This window comes from Enoplosus armatus, chromosome 22 (genome assembly GCF_043641665.1).
Source record: "Enoplosus armatus isolate fEnoArm2 chromosome 22, fEnoArm2.hap1, whole genome shotgun sequence".
NCBI classification, from domain to species: Eukaryota; Metazoa; Chordata; class Actinopteri; order Centrarchiformes; family Enoplosidae; genus Enoplosus; species Enoplosus armatus.
In genome coordinates, this window is record NC_092201.1 from 16,622,340 (window position 1) to 16,644,742 (window position 22,403).

The window sequence follows — 22,403 nt, forward strand, 5'->3', positions numbered from 1 at the left end:
CGGTATTTAATGTGCCATGACCCTCATTCGAGCATATTAAAGTGTCTGCCAAGTGTCCAGTCAATGTCTGAATGTCTCTGTGTCTTAATCACTTCATGCGTGTGGTCTCAACCTGAAGAACCTAACTGCTAAAAAGTCATTAAAAAGTCTCTATTAACGTCCTCCTGTGGACCAATCAGTAGCCTCAGTACAAGAGGAAGGTGGGGCCGCTTGTGCTCCTTATGTCAAATCCCTGAGCAAAGTCACTGAACATTCAGAACCCATTGGCCAAAGCTTAGGCACAGAAAAACAGGAAACCACTCTGTCCTCCTCTCTGTGAGCCCCCACTCTCTCAGGTGACAAAAAGAGAAAGACGATGGTAGTTGCAGTTTTTAGTGTCAATAAGGAGCCCGGTGGAAAAGCCTTCAAAAGGCTTACAGTAAAGGATTCATAGTTGGGGATCAGTGCCGGGGCCGGTAAGAACTGTAGTATCTGGGGTAGAGGGGTGTGTAGTGGGAGGAGTGGCTGTAGGAGGTGGAAGTGCCAGAGGTGAGGTAGGAGCTAGAGGGGGTAAAAGCAGGCGAGGAGCTGTGGTAGGTAGAGGAATAGCTGTGGGAGGAAGAAGGGGAGTGGGAGGAGGAGTAAGGGGAGGGGGAGGTAGGAGTGTAGAGGACAGAAGAGCGTGTCAGGGTGGACAACGGACGAGTTCGGGGTGAGGGGCTCCATGTGGAGCGTCTGAGCCCCAGAACAGGGGACCGGTAGGGAGAGGAAGGGGCAGATCCTGGCTGGGTGGGCCTGGTGGTGGTGATCGATGAGGGAGAGGTATGCGAGTCTGGGGTGTGGTGCCTGGAGAGGCCCGAGCTACGGGGCAGAGCAGGGGAGATGTTGACACTGAAACTCTGGGAGTCAACTACAAATGTCCGCACCCCCAGGGTCCACTGGGGGTGAGCCATCCTCAGAGGGGTTGAGGGTGGGGTCCGCGTCGAGGGAGAAGAGGGGGCCTCCAGAGATGGGGGGCTCTCTGACACTGGAGGGCCAGCCAATGAGGCGACCCCTGATGGCGGTCTGTAAGGGGATATGTGTGACGTAGGGGAGGTGAGAGCTGAGGCCAGCGCTGCTGCAGCTGCACTGATCACCGACGGGCTAAGGGGCGCAGGGGGATCATCAGGTAGAATTGACGCAGGACTAGTAAGGCCGGTAGTGGGGAGGCTGATGGGGGCCAAAGCTGAAGTGGAGTCTTGGGCTAGGTTGGAGGCCGAAGCCGAGGCCGGTTGACTTACTTTGGGAGTGCTGGTCTTCCCGCGGGCCAGTCTGCCCCTACGGGTGCGGTGGGTCTGCTCTTGATCGAAGGCCAAATCCTCCAGACGCTGGGTGAGGGCCAGTTTCTGCTGGATGGCCATCCGTAGGAGGGAGTTCAGAGTCTTCTTCTCATCTTCGGCCGCAGCCAGCTGCCTCTGCATCTCATCCAGCTGGTTCATGTACTCGTCACACCTGAAGAGAGGCAGGTTTCAGCGGGTTGAAGGAGGAACAAAATCAAAATGGAGCAGATAAGTTAGTGTCAAATAGTTTGACATTTTGGGAAATTGACTTTTCACTCTCGCTTTCCAGTTGGATGAGAAAGTCTCATGTCTATTTCTTGGAGAGGTGCAACAACTTCCTGGAGCTGGCCGTAACATGTTGCTTTTACACACAAACAGGGTATAACATGTTAATAAGTGAGTTTCAGCGGTGCTGGTAGGCGGATTTGTGCTAAGCTAAACTAGCCAGTGGCTGGCAGTAGCTTCATATGTACTGTGCAGACACAAGAGTGGTATCAACCTTCTTATCTAAGCTTCTTTCCCAAAGTGTCAACCTATTCCTTTAAGATGAAAAGGTTTGCTGATTCTTGAGTCGTCTGAATCAGTGTTAAATAATCTAAAAAATATGTTGCGTAGTAGTTGCTTCTGTCTCATCTCTGACCTGGTGGCAAACATGGCCCGCAGAGAGGAGAAAGTGGCGGCATCTTCCTTCAGGGCCTTCAGCTCGTTCCTCAGCTTCATCATGGTTTCAGTCACCATGGACTTCTCCGCCTCATACTTACTCTTCAGGTTGGCCAGAGCCCCCTCTGCCGTCTGGGTGAACAAACACACACATACACAGATTCACTTGAATGTGCAAAACCCATGGGTGTGCCACACCCAAATAGCAATGCGTAATGCAGCTGGTGCTTACAACAACAGGTCTTTAAGTGAGTACTCGCTCAGGAAGTGACTCATAAAACCTGTGCAGGCTGAATAATTATGGCAGTGTTATACTCATAGTTTGCACTCATCAGAGTTCTGTTTTATCCACTGGTAGACATTCTCTCGGTGGATAATGTTAGCTGTATCTTCCTAATTGTATCACTGATGCACACATTCTTTGGGGAGAAGCCATTTAAAAAGAGGCAATATAAACTAATACCAATGGCGGAAAGATTTGGGGCAGCCAAGAGAGTCCTTCAATCAACTGTATTGGTTGAAGTGTTTCAGGGAAGCGTAGGCCAGTAAACATTCGGACTATAAACTGCTGGACTCATTCCGTGAAGGCATTGTTAAACAAAGCACTGGTGGCTGTGTTTGGATTCTGAATATTTTGTTGATTTCTTTTGGAGGATGAGGCTATCAACTGGATATGGGATGGGTTGATATAGTTTTTGAACAGACACAATTGTCTATTCTTGGACCAAAAAGCATACCCTTAACATTGCCGCATGTGTACACCTCACGTCTCACCTGTTTGTTAGCCTTGAGCACCAGTCTGAGGGTGGCTATCTGCTCTCTCTTGGTGCTGAGCAGAGACTTGAGCTTCAGGATCTCCTCCATGCAGCTTTCCTTGTCCTTGTCCAGGAGAGGGGCCAGTTCCCTGGCAGCAGCTCTCTGTCTGGACAGCTGCAGAGACCTGTCTACTGCCCGCTGGAGGTGCTTCACCTGGGGGAGGAGAGAGGAGAGGCAGGGGAGACAGGAGGTGAGGACGAGAGGAGATACGAGGATACGAGGTGGCCTACTTCAGACGAAAAGCAAGAGGAGAAGGGGAGAAAGGAGGTTATCAAGGGATTGAGAGAGGAGAAGAGAAAGGACGAGGAATTTGGCCAAAAGGAGGGTTTTCATCTGTGGGGTAAAATAAGAGAGGAGAGATGATCAGGAAGGAAGGAGAGAAACAATAATATACAGCTGAAAATGCAAGATACGAAAAGAAACAACGGACCATAGTTTTCAGCGGAGAGAATGAGAATGAGAGAGAAAGAGCGGGTTGTCTAAAAAATGTTGAAGAGAGTAAAGGAAAGAAAGGAGAACACCAACACTGAGAACTGTGTTCTACCTGTTCTCTGATGATGGCGTTGAGGTTGTAGATGTTCATGGGCTCCCTGCGCAGCTCGCCAGCTGGCTCCAGGGCAGGCGATGACGATGACGACGATGACGAAGAGGCACTGATGCTGGGTGAGCGGGTCAAAGGTGTGCAGGGCGTAAAGCTCTGCTCCGATGTCGCCTGGAGGCCCTGCCTTCCCCCCTCCCCAGATAAGGGCTCCTTGGATGGAGACTCTGAGGAGCTCCGCGACTCCCCAGGAGTTGAGGTTGTCGAAGCGGCAGCGGCCATCCGCCGGGCGAGGCGTGGTGTGAGGAGAACTTTGCTGTTGTCCGAAGACATGGCTTTAAGACTGGCACTGAGGCCCCTGAGCCCTCTACCTTGTCTAGAAGAAAAGCAGAGTGAATAAGATGTTTTTGTGTGTGGAGTATGTTAGACATCCACCAACTCTGGCCTTTGAGGCTACCTCTTCCTGTTGAAAGACAGTTTCTATACTCATTCCGCTACCCAATTGCCAGTGTGGTGTAATGCTCCAACTTGTTGTTCTCAAAATAAGGTCAGCCTGTGGTATCCTGCTATGGGTAGCCTGCAAACATACTTTGTCCAGAACAGGCCAGGGATGGGAGCTTACCAGCTGCCTGACTGAAGAAACAACATGAGGCTGCTGCCATATGGAGTCATAACTCAAGTGTTGGCCGTATGTGGCTGACCAGATGAGGGCCAGGTGAAGGTAGGGGCTTTGGCAGACTGACCATAGGTTCTGGAAACTGGTTGAGACATGGAATGTCTTATCTCTGATGGGGAAGAAGTTACCAGACAGAGCGGGTAAAACCGGGTCAACCCAAAAACGTAATGAGGGTGAGCTGGGAAAGCCTAGTGAAGTTCCCTGTCTGAGAGGTCTTCAAGTCCCAGGCTAGGGACATTCGACTGAGGCAGCCGCTTAGAGCTGTGGCAAGAAGGTTGCTTGTGCTCAAGAACATGGACACAAGTGGTCCACCAAAGCTATCAAGATCCAGAAGAAGGCCTTTCAAGCTTAGCTAGCCCAGGAGGTCCTAAATGCAGCTTTGGTAGCCATAGATCTAAGAATGGAGAATATCTTGGTAAATCACTAGAAATTAAGAAACCCACAAGGTATTTACTGCGCACAGTCAAACCGGTAGAATCATTACCAAAGCTCATTGATACACAGCAAAGGTTTGGGAGCCATTCAGGTTATAACTACAAGTTTGCGTTTTCCCATAAATAAACTAGCAGCAGCAACAGACTATGGTGGCTTCCCGTTCAAGGTGGACCTCCAAGCTTTCACCTGTTTGGGCATCAAAATTACACAAGCGTGTGTGGACCATTATGACCATAACTTCAAATTGCTGTTAGACTGCACCATACAAGACTTTATGGTCAGCGCTCCCCATTACTTGTGTAGGCCGAGTCAATGCAATAAAGATGACAATATTGTCACGGTTCTTATATCTATTTTAAGTCTAGGTTTAAACAGTTAGACTATATCACTACTTGTATTGTCTACTCTTTTGGGTTAATACATTATATTATATTATAAATCCCCATTATAAATTCCTATAATGCAGGTTCCACAAATCGGGCCTCAATCACCTTTTCATGTGTTTTACTGATAAAACAACAGTCAGACCTGTAGTAGTCCAGCATGACGCGGTTGGGTGTCTCATTGTTGCACAGACAGACGTGGTGGTACAGCTGCGCGAGCTCCTCGCTCAGCGTCACCAACTCATCCTGAGCTGCGTTCAACGCCCCCTGGCTCTCACCGGCTGCCGACTGAGCTGCCTGCAACTCCGACTCCAGGCTAGAAATCTGAGAGGAGAGGAGAGGAAATCCTGTATCTCCGCAACTATCTCTCATTCTATTCAGACAGGCAGCAGACAGTATGACATGGTCACCTTCTCCCGTCCTTCCCGGCAGCTCTTCTCCAATGAGGTGACCTGCCTCTCCAGCTTCTGGAGCTGACCATTTCGCCTTGGCTTCTCCTCGGCTGCTTCCTCTACACACTGAGCCAGTCTGTCATGGAGGGCTTTCACCTCCGCCTTGAGCTCCACCACTTCTGTCACAGCCACACGGTACTTGCACTGCAGGATCTCCAGACCTGGCGTCTGGTATGAAAATACCTGACTTTTGTTCAGCGCCTCACTCTTGTCCTCCTCAGTTCTTCCTTCCTCTTCGGCCTCCTCCTCATCCCTGTCCAGCTCCATCAGGGCCTCAGAGCTGAGCTGAGTGGTGGCGCTGGCGGGGTCTTCCTGGCGTAGGTGGGCCCTTCGATGCAGGCGGCGGAGGGCGACGACCTTCTGGCTAAGGCGGAGGGTCTTCTCATGCTGCTCTGTCAGAGCCCCCTGGGTGTGTTGGAGCTGAGTCTTGGACTCCTGCAGGCTGGTTATCAGTGCTACTTTCTCACGTTCAACCTGAAGGGGGCAGCAGCAAGATTAGGGAAAAGCACAGCATGTATGGCATGATCCCAGAAGCTTTCAAACCTTTTTTTACAGGCTCATACCATATCATACCACATCAAATTTAGATTTCAGTTTTAAATTGGCATCTCTCACCACACCACGCCAAAAAACGGATCACATTCACACTCACATTCTGCAGCTTCATCCTCAACTATTGTACTGTAATTTGAGTCCTCTGAAAGGTTGGTTTTGCAAAGGCAGTGTTCAGATAACAGGAAGGTTGAAGTGACTTCCCAACTCACCTATCCCCAATTCAACTCACAATGATCAAATTGAGAAGTCTGGTCCTGGTCCTGGTCCTGGGACTGGGTCTGCTAATTTGAGCAGTTCATAAACTAACTGAAAGATTAATGTAATTAAAGGAATCCTGTGGAGATCTGTTTTGTTTGTTTTTTTGCAATGTTTTGATGAGTGGGTCCCCACTTTGTTTGTCTTTCGTGCTCTACAAGTCCTGGCACGAGGATGCACACGTACGCACACGAGCACGTGGGTGATGTGATACCTGTCCCCTCCAACAGTTAGTGGCAGGAATGCGCCAAAGGAACGTAGAAAAAGCAGCGGAAAAAGAGCACCAGCTGAGGTCTAAATGGTTTCAAAATGTCCAAAGACAAAATAGCTTTGCTGATGCTAATGAAATGCATTCAGCATGTTTGTTGTGGTTCAACAAACACATGCAAGTATTTCTGCTGTTACTATTTGGTGGTCATCTTTCCAGAGTTGTAAAATCCTGTCTTATAGTGTTATAAACTTTGGTGCAGCGTTTTGAGCCTGATAAGTTCTCAAGCCCGTGAATCTACTCATCAGACCTGCCTTCCCGGGACCGTATTTAATTGCCGCACCGGTATTTGATGCAACACGCCAACGCCGATGCAGACGCAGTGCAATTTCTGGTCGTAGCGCCAGGACTGCTATCACAGGTGCGGAATTCAGGCAGGTGAGAGCCAAGCTCGTCAACCAAAAAGCACTTTTAGGAACTGAGCACCTCCACAACCAGACCCGAACTGGAAACATAAACATACACTGAACCATTAAAAAAAAAACTGTCTCAGATCTTTAATATCTTCAAAACTTTGACCCCTACATCTGGGATGGCATTCCACTTTTTCCTCATTAGAGTAAATACTTCAAGTTCCATCGGACGTAAAGAAACGACACTGTAGCAACAAAAGCGGCAATGAAACCCACCCATCTACTGGAGAGTGGTCGATATTGTAGTGTGTCAGCTGAGATATAAATAAGCTCTTGCTGCAGCCCAGCCTATCAGATAGGCTGCAGGGAGCAGGAATGGATGGGATTACACCTACAGGAACCGAAGCAGATGCACACACACACACACACACACACACACACAGAGGATGTGTGTATAGACACAATGTACAGCTTTGTGGGGATCTGAGCATGATTTCGGTGCAAGAAATTGGTTGTAAGGTTTGTAGAAATGCTCTGAGAGTCTGGGAATGTAGAGAAAAGAAAAGGTGTTAGGACAGAAAACAAGAATGAGTGTGTGTGTGTGTGTGTGTGACTGTGTGTGAGAGGAGGAGACAAAGGGAGAAAGTGAGAGACAGAGTGCCTTACGCAGTGGGGATATTGTATGTTAGCATGGTTTTTACAGTAAATTATTCAAGAGCCTTGGCTTTTTAAAGAGGAGCCGGCAGCTGGATTATGAACCCGGCAGACGCAGGAAACAAAAACATGTTTTTCTGACTATTACAGCCACAATTCGTCACAAATTTGGTACAATTTTACATAAAAATTGGATGTTTTAACGCTGCAAGTCAGTAGGTAGATATTGCAGACATCCATGCAACATTTTAGGAGCGTTGTTTATGTGCGTTAAACAAGAAACGTGTTCAATCAGCGAACTTTGGAAGTGCTGGTGAGCTCCTAGCTGTTTACCCCTGTTCCTAGTCGCGTCTCTTTTAAGTCTAGCGCTGGATGTCCCTGAACTTTCTCCAGCTAAATGAAATTAGCTCAGAAATAACTGCAGTCGTTCCTCCGAAGTCAATCTGCCCCCTGTTGGCAAATATCAAACCCCGGGAGCTAGACGTGGTCTTCGACGGTGACCTCTCCTTTGACAAACAAAAGTCTCGAGAGCCGTTCAATCTAGCCCCAAGCTCTTCAGGCTGTAAGTAAAGCAAACCAGTAATGTTGTTTTTGTCGGCTTTCTTCGAGTAAATAACCAGAGCAGACTCACCGTCATCAGCTGCTGCTTGAGCTTCTGGATCTCCGTGAGATTCATCTCGCTGAAGAGGTCCGACGTCGCCGGACCCTCAGATTTCCGCCCGGGGCCTCTGCACTCTCCGTTAGCCCTGGGCACCGACCCCGCGGCCGTCCCCGCCCCAGTCCCACCCTGGAGGTGGCCGTTACACCTGACAGATCAGTAGAGTAGAGCGCGGCATCTTTAAAAGTCGAGGAGGATCCACTTTGCTTCCCACATGGCAGGTGACTATTTGCGAGTAAAGCTCTTGTGGTCATCAACATGCAGACATTTCCTTTCCACATTGGTTTCATGCGTGCAATACCCACCTCGCGGGCTCCTCTACGCTCGGGGAGAGCAGATTAGTCGGGGTGGCGTTGCCGCTGGGCGGAGCGGAGGTGAATATCAGGTGGGCGCTGCCGGTATAGGCCACATCGCACATGCTGAGGTGGTGGACCAGCTCCCGGCGCAGGTGGTTCTTCTGCTCGCGCTCGCTCTTCAGAGACTCCAGCGACTCCTCCAGCTGGGTGTCTGAGATGTCCTTCAAGCGCAGCGCGTCCTGTAGCTGGCTGTTGAGGAGCTCCGTCTCCTCCTCCAGGACCTTGATCTCATGCTTCAGGCCCTCGTACTCCACCTAAACCAGGAGTGGAGCAACAGATGGACTGACTACTCTATATTTAACGCTTAAAGTCACTGTGTGGGTGGCATGAAAGGTGCCCTGTAGAGCTTCCTTGTAAACCAACAAAGTTTGTGTTTAAATCCTTGAGGCCTAAAAAAAGGTCTTGAATGTATTTCCTTCCTCATGAAATATTTGGAGAGCTGATATTTTCTAAATCTAGCTACAGCACTTGCAGGTACCTTTTTACTGTAAACTGTTGGATGTTGCTGCAGCTGAGCAGCTAATTAACCATTTAGCTTGTGCACCTTTTTTTAGCAGTGGTAGGGAATGGTGGTTCCTTCAACAAGCTAAAGGGCATTCACATTTGTAAGTTAGATAAGGAGGAGGACTTTAGCAGGGAAGCTAATGCAGTTGCTAATGTAAACTGTGGCTCTTGTGTTGTGGGGCAGGCTGCTGTCCAGTAAATGTCTGTAAATAAGTGTAAAATGAAATTATTTTATAGACTATATGCAAAGAAGTTCTCCGTCCACATAGAATTGGAGGTACCATCATGGAACTTACATATGTAAGTTGGACGAACGTAAATATCCGTTTCATTCTCTATTGCAGGTGTGTATGTCCCTGTGTGTGTGTGTGTGTGTGTGTGTGTGTGTCAATCATCTGTACCTGATTCTGCTTGAGCGTCGACACCAGCTTCTGCAGAGAGATGTTCTCCTCCTCCAGCTCGGTGTAGTCCTGGAGCAGCCGCGACTCTCGGAACTTGTACTCCCGGATCTCCTCGCGCATCCGGCCGCGCTGCAGCTCCAACATCTCATTGCTCTGCTGAGACGGGGGGCAGGGGGGGGGGGGGGTGGCAGAGCCGAAGTTGCATGTTGCTTATGATGCAGATGAGCCAAGGAAATGAGTGGTATCATGTATGAAAGTGATTGGGTTTTACACTCTGAGGACTTCTTTTGCATTTCCTGCCTGTTTCCCATAAAAACACTCTTGTTATGGCTTGCTATGGCTGTTGGCTATGGCTAAAAGTCGAGGTGCTCATGCTTTAAAAGACCCACCCAGCTGGCTCTCTTGCGTGATGCGATATGTCATCCCCCAACCCTAAGCGCTGTACTGTACCTCCCTCAGCTCCTGAAGCAGCGCGCTCAGGTGTTCGCTGTCGGCCTGAGCGTTAGAGGTGGTGGCCCGGCTGTGCTTCAGCTCCGACTGGAGCTCCAGGAGGCGGCCCATGTAATAGGCCTCCTTGCTGGCGGACTCCTGCAGCAGTGTCTCCTCGTTGGTCTCCCCGTCCTCCGCCACCTTACGCTGCGTGGAGTAGGCCTGGCCAAATGCCTGGAACAGGGCAGGTAGGGTGAAAAGGAAGAGTCATCTAGACATGATTAGGAGGTGAGCTGTTTAATATTCTTCAGTTATTAGAAGGGCATCATCCAAAAAATGCTAGAACAGAGCGCTTAAGAGCCTTCGGAACCAACTGTTACAAGAATGAAAGTCGAGATGTGTTTGCTGATTTTAAGACCTGCGTTAATCGCCGCAACCGTCGGATTTGGTCTGAATGCAGCCTTAGAACGTGGTTCAATGACCAACCATTCAGGAACCAGGGGCCCTCAAAGTTGACCCATACTGGTCTCCCACTCCACTTAAAGACACAAATATCTTCTTCGAAAATACAATATGGTTTTGATCTAAAATAAATAAATATGCAAGCTGGGTGATTTCTTGAACCTTGAACCGTAACCTCCGGTAGACACTTCTTTTACATCTCCTGAAGGTTTCATGTTGCGCATCAGCAGACTTTTGAGCATATGGTGGGTAGGATTTTCTGTTTTCCCATTCATTTATCATGATTTGAAAAAATGGAAATGAATGAATGAACCTCCTGCACCCAAAGGGACCTTCCACATTGCTCGCCATCCCAAGACATCCTCATCAACTGGTGGCTCACATCAGTGGAGCCGCACAGCAACAGGTGGAACGTACTGTCTTAAGAATGAATGACAAAGCAAAGCATCCATTTTTAAAACTTATTTTTCTTTGCGTTGGACAGCTTGTGGACCTTTTGTTCTTATCTTGGTATGAGTAAAGTAAAGTTTCCTCTTACCTAAGAGAAAACATAGGTGAATCCCAGAAATCAACGGGCACTTACGAAATATGAACAAAATCGCGGATACGAACAAAAATAAGAGGACATTTCTTCGTATATCGCTTCCTGCATGAGGCCCGGTGTGTGGTCGGATCCTGGCGTTGGATTTCTCCTCTATTATTAAAAGCGCAAAGCCTTCTGTGTCGCCTCAAAAGTGACGCACGGACAGGCTGCCGCTTCAAACATTACAACGAGGCGCACGATATCGTTGTGGGCAATGACCGGACGAAACTGTCCAACCTTCCGTTTCTGTTCTTTTTGACTTTCAAGCTGTCGTGGTGCCTCAAAATTGTCAGCATACATCTCAACGTCCAATCTGAAGGCGCCGTCAGCACCCACGGCGGGGGTGTCATTTTAGCCATTTTAACCATTTTACCCATGACCTCCATTTTACCCATGACCTCCACCTGTAGCTAATAAGCAGCTAATAAACACTGGAGAGGAGTTGCTGGATGTGTAGGACAGATGCAGGGCAACCATCTGTTCACGGCCACGGCTCCGTCGGCCATTCAAGCCATTACTTTGACACAGCACACACAGAGCAACAATGTGTACATGTCAACATACGGCACTATAACAACATCCATTCAATACGCGCAATAATAACCTCGGACTGCGACGTGCCATCGAAGGGAAATTCAACCGCCGTGCGTCAGCGTGGAAGAGAGGATCCAGCTCGATTGAGATTGGCCGTGTGCTTTCTATGTAAAATCTGGGCATCAGGAAGAAAAAAAAAAGTCACCTGAATGACATCATATCTCATCTCTGGGAGGGGGGGGGGGGGGGGCTGTTATGGGCCCTGGCACTGGGCTGTAAGTGGAGGTGACGGCCGGTCAGTCGATTTCCTGCTGGCATGGGGAGACGGAGACAGAGGGGAGCCATTCTCCTCAAACCAGTGGAGAGAGAGCATGTATAAGTACATCCACAGGGACCATTGGAATCATCCCAATGGGACCCTACCCCCCCCCCTCCCCTGTTAAAATATCCAAGCACACTTCAAGTCACAAAAAGTCACCGCAAACCATTCAATACAATTTAAGATCTCTGCTGGCACACCATGAAGACATCGACCAGGAGTCAGCGGACGGCCGGAGAAAGGTCGAGGAGGACCTTCACATCTGACACCAGAGGCCATCTTTGAACCCCCCCCCCCCCCCCCCTCATATACAGCCACCTTTTATCAAGTGTGTTATTTGAACATTCTGACAAGAGAGCGTAGGGAATTTTTTTGACTAAAGAATCCACACGAAATATCGAGTGGAGTCCCAGAATAAAAAATACAGAGCTGGAAATGAGCACGATATGGGACCTTTAATATTTCAACTATTGGATGGACTGCTATGAAACGTAGTTAAGAGGACGAATCCTACTGACTTTGGTGCTCTCCTGAATTCCATCTATCAATCGATCAATCAAGTTTATTTGTCACATGTAACCATGTGAGGCACAATCACAGTGAAATGTAATTAAAAAGAGTTGAGGAATAAAAGGAGAGGGCCAGAGCCACCGTCAGGGACAAAGTCTGACTCTGTCCAGTGCCATGACCAAATAAAAATAATGACGTCCCAACAAGCCTCAGCTGTACTTTGTGTTTAGCGCTAATTAGCAGATGTTAGCATGCTAACGCGCTACACCAAGATAGAAAGAAAGAAAAGAACAGCTCAGCAACCTGCTGTTTTTACATTTAATATTTCAGTTGGAAAAGCGCTTAAATATGTATAGTGTTCAACGGTCCCATATTATGCTCTACTTTTTCATTCATGGAGTAGCTTTGCATTAAAAAAAAAAGTCCTATATATATATATATATATATATATATATAGCACCCAGACCTGCTTTATAATCAAACAAGACATGGAAATCTCACTTTCTACATTATGGGGCCTTTAAAAAATACCAAAAAAACGAACTGTCACACATTGGGCACAGTTTTAGTCCAGCACATGAACAGTAGTGGGTTGACTGGGGGGGGGGGGTTGTCAAAGCAGTTAACTCTGGCCCTGCATGTAGGTCAAGAGTGAAACGGGCACATTCGTCTCAGCTGATAAAAAAAAAAAAAAAAACTGGAGGTGATCTCTGGGAGGCTTGAACCGGCCAGTAAGCGATATGGTAATCCGCCGTCGCTCCCGAGACCAGTGTCCTACTTTGCCGACACGGTGCCTTACTGCCAACTCTGACTTCATCCCGTCTCACTCTGAACGAGACAAGGACGGTGAGAGAGAGACAGAGAGAGAGAGAGAGGACAGGGACAGGGACAGAGAACGGCAGTACGGTGTCCCACAAGACTGGCCATGACAGTGATATTCACTCACGCTCGTAAGAACACCCACAAAAACACACTTCATCATAACCTTTATTTCACCCCCCCCCCCCCCCCCCCCCCTCCTTCGTTCCGCCTGTCGCTCTTATTTCTCTCGGTCTGTCTCCCCCGTGTCTTCGGTCGGGCTGCTCTGTCAACATACTTATGCCGCCGGTCTGAAGATTTTCCCACTAAAACTGTCCCACGGCTGAGACATCAGGGTGGGCTTTGTGGCGCAGCGGAGCGGCTGGTGCCCTGCTCTTGCAAAACGGTCGACGGAGCAAAGAATCTGCTTTGAGATCCCCACGGAACCCCACCCAGGGACCCCCCCCCCTCCTGTTTTACTTGTTTGGTTCCTAAAATGTTCATTTGCCAAGTGCTTGACCCCCGGCGGGACACCAAGGAGCAGAGCGGTGCGTCGGCCTGCAGACAGACATGAAGAGCATGATATGGGGCCTTTAAACTCTCTGAACCACAGCAGATCTAAAACAGAATGTTCGTACAGAATGGTGGGAGTTCTGGTCTGCAGTCTGCCTGTGTCATTTATCGGCGAACCTCCCACCATGACGTCTGTCCAGATCGATTGTTATCACACGGTAAATATCACTGCAGGGCAGCAGACTTAACTGTGGACTGTGTAGAAGCCTGTGTGTGTGTGTTTGTGTCCGACCCATGAACATAGACGGGGCTGCCAGCGTTGCGACTCAAGGTCAGCTCACCGCCATATTTACGCTGCAATAGATGCAAGAGAAACATGCACAGCGCACGCACATTATTAATTAAAGCCTTTGCCTCCACGCAGGGGAGTCTGGTTTAAAAGGCAGGCAGACGGCAGGCAGCCCCTGACCTTTTCCAACCTCTTTCTGTCATCCGAAGGCACTTCTGGTAGCTGGCTTCAGATTTAAAAAAAAAGGTCTTGGACGAGGTTTACAGTTCAGTATCAGCTGCTTTCTAAAAGCATTTGTTCAAAAAGTTGTACTTCGGGGCTCTGAAGTTAAAGGACAAACACATACGATAGATAGATAGTCATTTTTCCTTAGTCACAACATTCAGTATCATAGGATCCTAAGCAAGACACAGAAGGTCTGTTTGAAATTTCAGACTTTGTCCCACAGTTTCTGCCAACAGCACTGAACCAGAAACTACGACCATGACCTTGGAAAAACTCATTATGGCTCTTGCTGGATCTGGACCAGCTCCAGAGCGTCTCCTGGTGACGCCATTCGCCGGAAAGAAGAAGAAGAAGAAAGAAAAAAAAAGGGGGCTCACTCTCCTTTCTGTGTATTACGCTGGACTATCAAAACATCCACTCGGACAGCAGCGGAGATTGAAGTCTGATCATGCTAACTGCCCAGTAAAATAAACCTCTGGTACTGCTGGGGGGGGGGATTAAAAAAATTGCAGCACTTTCCGTGCACAGGTTTAAGCCAGACATTGAAATATTGTCATAGAGGGCTCAGCGATGCGGCAGATCATCTGTTTTTTAAAGGACAGTTCCAGATTATCACAACTTGTGTCTAATTTTCATGGTTTTAAAGGCCCCATGTCGTGCTAATTTCCAGCTCTATATTTTCATTCTGGGAGTCCACTAGAGCAGCTTTGCATGATTCACAGTTGAAAAAAAGTCCTTATGTATCTTCTCCTGGCCCTTTCTGCAGCCCCTTAGTCCCCCGCCCCCTCTGTCTGAAACAAGCCATCTGCGACAAACTGAACAACTTCCAAACACCTGAAGAGTAGTTCCTGAGCAGAGCGCTCCGATAACTTAAAACAGACTGAGCGGGTGGATGAGCGTCCCTGTGCTTGGTGGGTGGTGCAGATGACCTGCTTGGGGGGGGGGCGTGGCTGAGGGCGGTGACTGTATAGTTGTGACATCACAACCTTACGGAAGTCCGGACGGCTCGTTTAAAGGCGCAGTGTCTGAATACAGGTATTACAGAAGCACACAGCTCATAACAGCATCCTGACCTCCATCCAACCGCTATGTCTTTATTTCTATTTTATGGTAACAGCCGCAACAGTAAACTACACATCCACGTTCCATGGCTCAGCCCCCTCGTCTCTGGGCGTCCCAACCTGTAAACACCCCCCCAAAAGGAATCTTAAGACATACCTTTCTAGCTTAGCATCCATCTATTGTAATCTACCGTCCTCTACTGCGCTACACGGGTGTCTCCGTTTTGCCACGTTTCTTATTCTTCCTATGTTATTATCTCCGTATGTTACAGTTTATTTTCACCCGAGGTGAGAGAGAGAGTGTCTGTGTGTGTGTGTGTGTGTGTGTGTGTGCTGGGTGTGGAACAGCAAGCCCTTGTCTCATATCCGGTAGAGATTGTGTAATCCTTGCAGGGAGACCAAATTAAATGATAGCCATGCTGCTCCGTCATACCCCCCCCCCTCATTCACCACCTGCGTCGCTTCCTCCTTCTCACATTCAGTGGAACGAGAGAGGGGCGGCAGGAAGGAGGGACAGAGGGAGTGAAAGGGGGCACAGATGGAGGACAGGGACTGAGGGATTATCACATTTCATATAGCGCTCCATACCGCTCCCCTTGGCTCAGGTCCTTTGTTTCACTTTCTTCCCATCGTTTCCATCCCTCTATCGTTTAAAGCGCCACTCCCGCTTCCCATGACTCCACCTTTTCACCCACCAAAACAACACCCAAGCAGCCAAGTACTTTATATGTGGATTCTACGTAGGCATCAAAGCCACATCAGCCGCACCCCAATCACTACTACGAATTAACGCTGGTATATTATGGCATTATTTGAAACCCTCACACGAGCCAGTCTGCGGTCATACAACCGTTTTTTTTTTCTCTTTTATTTTTAAGGGTGTACGAATTTTTCGTCAGTGTATATCCAACGGTAAAACAGGGGTCCCTTCAGAAAAAGGTTGGGAGCCGCTGCTCTACGCAATAACAAACACGCGCGATTATGGGATGATCGTGGCCACAGTTACAGAAAACTACTTTGAGCTTTCAGTAGGAGACGGGGAAACAAACTGCCCCCCCCCCCCCCCCCCCCGTGAGACTCTCAGATGTATTATTACCCACACGAGTGGCGACCAAAAACCACAAAAAAAGACGACGCAAATATCATGTCTTGTGTTCGTTCAGTGCTTCTACGTACAGGAAACATTCAGAAATGTAGGGGCTGCGTTCAGGAAATCATCGTGGCCTCATAGTGAATGAATGATTTAAAATGAATTTAAATGAATAACGTCCTCTCTGCTCTGTCTGTGTGTGTGTGTGTGTGTGTGTGCGCAGACATGCATCTTTCAGACATCCAGTCTGCTCCTAAGTGCTTCTTCTTGTGGCCGTGTCACATTCATAACTAAGCAGAGGGCAGAGGGTTTTAGTGTGACGCACACAGGACTCCAGGAAGTGGACAAAATATCTGGTACAACTTACGTAACGCGGCCCGACGCGAACGCAACCACAAACTACGGCGTCAAAAGTGGAAAAACCTTGACTCCGAGTTAGTTTCAAGTCACTTGTTCTTGCGGCCGCCGCTGTGTGAACCCGAGGAGCAGGATCCACGAAGCCACCACACCTGAAACCCTTGGCGAGTGGGGTTCAGGGGTGGGGGGAGGTCACTTCTGTTTTTAGCCTCAGCGGCTACACCGGTGCGCCCGCTGCATTTTTCATCACTCGCTCCACTCGTCACACCCACAAGTGCATCGCCCCCCACCCCCCTCTGCCACTCTGATGTGGAACCACACACCATCCGCCCTTTCCAGCTCTCGCTAGCGCTGTACAGCCCAGCCCGCGACACCCATTTTAGCGCCCATTTAACCTCGTGACGTGACGGCTGAGAGTGACAACACGTGAAAATGTTTTGGGGTTTTTTTTTTTTAGCTGTCTTATAATATGGTGGGACAACTACCTGTTTGTCTACAAACAGGTCCTGGAAACAGAAGCAGAGTACGCCCATCTATCACATTAACCGTAACATTAGCGTCATAGAATGCTGCAGGAATGAGTCCTAAAAACCCGGAAACGAGTCCGCATTTTCGCACTTCCTGTTCCCTCGTCTGGAAGGCAACGGGTTTTTTGAATGGGTTTTTGGTTAGATGCCTGGAATAAGGTCTAAGTTTTGTTCTACGACATTAAACGCGTCAGTAGATACCCCCCCACTGGTGAATTTTGAAGCTTTTACGTGTCTTAAAAAAGGCGGTTGCTAACGAGCGTTGTTGTCGAGTTGTTGCGGACATTAAACACAGAAAGTTGTCTACTCACTAGTCCTGCCTTTACAGCCTCGTTGTGTTTATACTCTATATCTATCTGTCTACGTATCTAGATCTATCTATAGTCTCTTAAAAGTGAAGCTCAGTGGCGGTGACGTCGAAGTAACCGCGCTGTAACTCGTTTATAGCCTACCATTAGCTTTTTACTCCTGGCCAAAAATGGCGAACCTATCCTTTAATGTGAACAGGAAGTGAGTTTTATTTCCTGAATGTTTTTGTTTTGTTTTGTTTTTTTTCACATTTCAGAATGTTTTGGGTCACACCAAACACCACCACTACCAACATGCTGCCCCATCTCTACGGTACATCTTCCTCCCCGGCTGTATGCTCTCATGCCAATGCGTTACATTCCAATGTCTCGAAAGCAGCTGTGTTGCAGAACGACAAATAAATGTAGCTCGTGCCTTTCAAGTGACTCCTAAAGAATGCTACAGTGAAACATGCATAGGAGCAATCACTTATTTAACTTCAGATGTGCACTTCCATGCCCCCCCCCCCCCCCCATTCAGCTGTGTTCAGAGGCGAGCTCAGACAGAGGGGTCTCTTATTTTGACTTCAGAAGCAAATCCAAGGCACAAAGAACAACTGCTTCTGAAAGAAACGACTGGAGATCAGAATCAAAATTGGTAATCGCCATTGATGATCCCCACGGGACGAATCCTGGTGATTTTAGCGCTCCCCAAATGGCGCCACCTAGTTATTCCTAAACTATGATTGGCTGGCTCTGAATCTCTTTCCGCTGCGCCGGATTCAGGATTCGTTGGCTGCTAAATCTCAGTGGCGTTTGTCTTTTCCGGGGGAGTAATAATAATAAAGCGAATAATAAGGGAGCCCTCTCACATCAGCGAAACCATTTTCTCCCAGCAGTGCGCCTCGCGGCAGAGAGGATCGATAACCCGATGAGCTGAAACGAGCCGGAATGAGATGAAATGAGAGATATTGAGTTAGCGGGGCTTGGAATGGAGACTAGATGAAGATGATGGTGTGTGTGTGTGTGTGTGTGTGTGTGTAATGATGGACGCGGCCCGTGGGAGAGGGTTTAAAGACACAAATGCACAAGCCGCATCCAAAATGGTGTTACAGCAACCGAGACACACATTGGAGGACATTTTATCTTATACAATGATGGACTAAACTTTGCATTTCTTGAGAGAAGTTGAGAGTTTTCCCATTCATTTCAATAGAAGTTGTTGCTGTAGCAAAAAAACAACAACAACTAGTGGCCATTTGAAGAACCGCACGGTTGGTTTAAATTGACGTACTGGTTGTGACAATGTGAATAACACAATTATTTCTGGTTTATTAAAAAAAAAAATGCCAATCCAAAAGTTCCAAAATCAACACGTGATTAGTTAAAAAAAAAAAAGGAACAAAGGCCAGGGTTTTCATTTACAGGTCGGCCTCCTGCATGTAACGTCGATCCATATACATTATTATTATTATTATTATTATTAATAATGCCTGCATCTAATGCATCTCTGCTAAATAAAATAGAACAAAAAATAGCATTCTGCGATTCTACCTTGAACCGAGTGTCTTTTCGGTCTTGAAACCTCGAGCTCTTCACAATTTCCTGGCGTTTGACAGGCCAAACTATGGATCGATTCATCCGAAAAAGTAATCAGCAGATCCATCAACAGTGAAAATATGACTTGCAGCCCTAAACAAGCCAGCCGAAGTAAGAATAAATCAGAATGCGACCACGACAACACTTCTCCGACCTTCAGGCCGTCGCTGCTTAGGTTGTATAGACGCTGCCCTACGCCCACATCTCAGCAATTAACTTGTTGAGCACAGTGGTTGGCATTAAAATGAAGATGAAGATGCCCCGGGGCCGTATTCCCAAACACTCTCGGAATACTCTCCGAGAGCTCCTGACTTAGCCTAAAACTTTCTAGCAAGGGGGCCCCCGAGCTTAGGAGTGATTCAGGAAAAATCTGCAGCGTTTCATGAACTCACTGTCATTCAGCCTCTTTGTCTTTCCGCCATCTTCTCCTCTGCTTAAGAAACTCTGAAGCCTTCTTAAAAGTCCTCCTCCCTACTCCCCGAACAGTGGCTCGCCTTAGGGGCTCTCTTAAGGGCGAAGATGCTTTGTGAGTAACTTTTATCTTTACCAGGATCTAGTCTTAAATGCGAGGGGAAATTCTTCCAAAAAACGTCACAATCCTAAGAATGGTCTTGGGATTTCGTCACCAGGAGCAACTCTTTGTGCAGGGAAGCTTTATGACTGCGGGGGCCCTGAGCTGTAATAAACCAGAATTACAGCAGCACTGTGGTTGCACTGGGAAGCTTCCAACAATGAGTGTGTTCAAGCTTCACCTCCCTGGCTGGCATTTCTTTCCGGCGGACCCCTGCCGTCAATGACAAAGTGACTTGACCGTTTAAAAGAACAAACTGTTGACGCGTCATATGTATGATCTGCTATACCAGCTTCCTCCCAAGCCATTCATAAACACACACACACACACACACACACACACACGCAGGCCGACCTCCAGGATGTAACCGCGCAGTCAGCTTCCGATCCAGCTGTATTACAGCTCACAAACTGGTGAATTAGTGTTGCCGCGCGTTGGCCCGCGTGCTGGAAAGTGCTGTTCTCTGACGCACATCGATCAAATGAAAAATTAGTTGATCCCGAGCGATGCCCGGCGCTGCTCATTAGCTGGGGATTGATTATCGGACTCGGGCGGAAGGTAAATCACCCGCTGAGGCCAGAGGTGAACTGGAAACACTACCACTACTACAGTTACCGTACGCGGACAACGTCATCACATACTCTGCTATGTGTTTACATATGTGAACATGGTGGCAACGTTGCAACCCAACCGGCCAAGGCAGATGACCGCCCACCCCAGAGTCCTGGTCCTGCCCCTCAAGGTTTCTCCTCGCCACTGTCTCCATAGAGCTCGCTCATGGCGGGAACTGTTCTGGTCCCTGTAATAGCATCATAAAGAGTACCGTCTCGACCTGCTCTATTTGTAAAGTGTCATGAATCAAATTGAACAGTACCAACAAGAATCGAGAGTTTCCCTCCTGACAAAGTGCTCTCGGGCCATTTACGTGTCGTAAAAACCAGCTCGCTTTCTCTGCAAATGCTGCGCGAGAACGGCAGCCGGTTGCGAGGTGTCCGAACGGTCCCTCCGCGCACACATGGGGGCACACAGCCGGACATTATGCGCGACGTAGAAGGATTTACTTCTGCGACGAAACCCACCACAGGGCTCGGGAGGGGGGGCGGACGTTGGACTTAAATTCCCCACGTGGGCACAAACGGCGACTCCGAGTGAACGCTAACGTTGCTCCGCGTGGGTGGCAACACGTCAGTGTTGTGCTTGTAGCTTGTTGCCCTCAAGTGGGCAAGAGCATGGTAGTTAGCATCGCCCCTTGTTCCCTCCACAAAAAGCCAGTGGGATTTTTCCCCACGTGATTTTGGGATTATTGCAGAAAATAAACTCTGCGGCAAAACAAAACGTTTATGATACTTTTGTTCGGCGAGATAATCTTCACTAATGAACTACGATTTTTTGAAGCGCAAACGGAAGTAGAAAGCTAGCGCCAGGCTATGAACGAAGTGAAGGCGTTTAATGTCGGCGACAAACCGCTGTAGCCTCATTTAGCCGCTTGTTAGCAACCGCCTTTTTTTTAAGACACGTAAAAAAGCTTGCAGGGGGGGGAGTAGCTGCTGACGCGTTTTATGTCTTAGAACAAAATGTGTAAATCTCTTAAAGCTTGTGTTTATTATCTAACCAAAAAAACCCGTTGACTTCCAGACGAGGGAACAGGAAGTGTAAAAATGCTAACTCATTTCCGGGTTTCAGGTACGACATGAAGTGAAAATGAATGAAATGAATGAAAAAGTCAGTGTCTGAAATGAACTGTTGTGTCAAAGTAAAGGAAAGTTCACGGACGTGCCACGTTTTTTAAAAGTCCCTCAATAAATGATTGACTGACTGAAACCCCAAACCTCCTGTTGTTCGAGCGCCGAGAAGGTCCCGAGCAGTGGGGGGAGTTGCTTTTGAATGAGTCATAGCATAGCGAGTAGCCAGGAGCCTTTCAGTTGTTCCTCGAAGGGGTCTTTAAACGCGCTGTCGAAGCACAGACGCCCACCGGTGTGTCTCGTAATCGCGACGTCGGCAACCATCACCACCTGCGTCCTATGATTTAGACTTAGCGGGGCGAGGTCAAACATAGCATCTTATTCTCAGTAGCTTCCTCATTTTTCAAGGGACACCAAATGTAATAAAAATGTCTAATTAAATTCAGGCTAGAAATAAACCACGAGGTGGGGGGGGGGGGGAGTCTCAATATCCTAATAATAAAAAGAGATGATGATCATGTGACATTGCTTTTGAAAAGTCATGGGGCTGTGGGATGTATTGGCCCTGACAGTCATGTGACAGCATGGGCTGGGCCCGTCTATTGTCAGCTGTCCGAGCAGGTGTAACTGCAGGTGTCCTCTACAGGAGAGGGGGGCACAACGCACAGAGCGGTAGGTAGACAACATGATACAGGCCTATTAATCATGAACTCACTTGTGAAGTGAGGACCCCCCCCCCCCCCCCACACACACACACACACACACCCCTGCCCTGGAACTATTATTATTCTAGGCGCTTCTACTTCGTGTATGAGTCATAACTTGCTTTACTTGTTTCGAGTAGCGAGTCATACCCATGCTGAGCCCACCTCCTGCAGCTGCTCCAGCTCCAGCCTCAGCGCCTCCTGCTCGGCCTCCAGGTCGGCGTACTGCTGCTTCAGGCTCTGGTTCTCCTCCAGGACCACCAGCCCGCACTCCGCCGCCCGGATCTTCTCGCGGTTGGCCTCCGCCAGCTCCCGGCTCAGGCGCTCCACCTCGGCCCGGCACTGCTCCACCGTGTCCCCGCATCCTGCTCCGCCGGCAGCCATCGCCCCTCTCTCCCCTCTCTCTCTCCACCGCCGTCCCCCCCACCCCGACGTCCCCCCCCCCCACCCCCAGCCCACGCCGCGCCCCCCCCCCCCCCCCCCCCGCTCCCTCTCTCTCTCTCTCTGCCCTCTTTTCTCCCTCTTTTCTCCCTGAGCAGAGAGAGCCCCGCCGGAGGGAGAAACAGCTGAGGCCGACAACAAACCCCCGACCACCTCCCCT

The 22,403-nt window shown here is 48.7% G+C and overlaps 1 protein-coding gene across 7 annotated transcripts; it reads right to left on the reverse strand.

The window, feature by feature from the left end:
• Positions 1-440: 440 nt before the first annotated feature.
• LOC139304830 (protein bicaudal D homolog 1-like) lies at positions 441-22,195 on the reverse strand. 7 transcript variants are annotated; one of them, XM_070928716.1, is made up of 12 exons: positions 21,968-22,195; positions 9,713-9,925; positions 9,263-9,415; positions 8,307-8,611; positions 7,975-8,149; positions 5,562-5,732; positions 5,217-5,504; positions 4,952-5,130; positions 3,319-3,688; positions 2,733-2,927; positions 1,939-2,090; positions 441-1,470 (listed from the first exon to the last, which is right to left on the reverse strand). In XM_070928716.1, the coding sequence occupies exons 1-12, from the start codon at positions 22,184-22,186 to the stop codon at positions 441-443; spliced, it is 3,450 nt and encodes a 1,149-aa protein (XP_070784817.1). In that variant the 5' UTR covers positions 22,187-22,195. The 7 variants fall into 7 exon arrangements, with proteins under 7 accessions (XP_070784817.1, XP_070784816.1, XP_070784814.1 ...); XM_070928715.1 differs by having other exon boundaries at positions 5,217-5,474; positions 7,975-8,089; positions 21,968-22,186; XM_070928713.1 differs by having other exon boundaries at positions 5,217-5,531; positions 5,613-5,732; positions 21,968-22,186.
• Between the last annotated feature and the right edge of the window lie 208 nt (positions 22,196-22,403).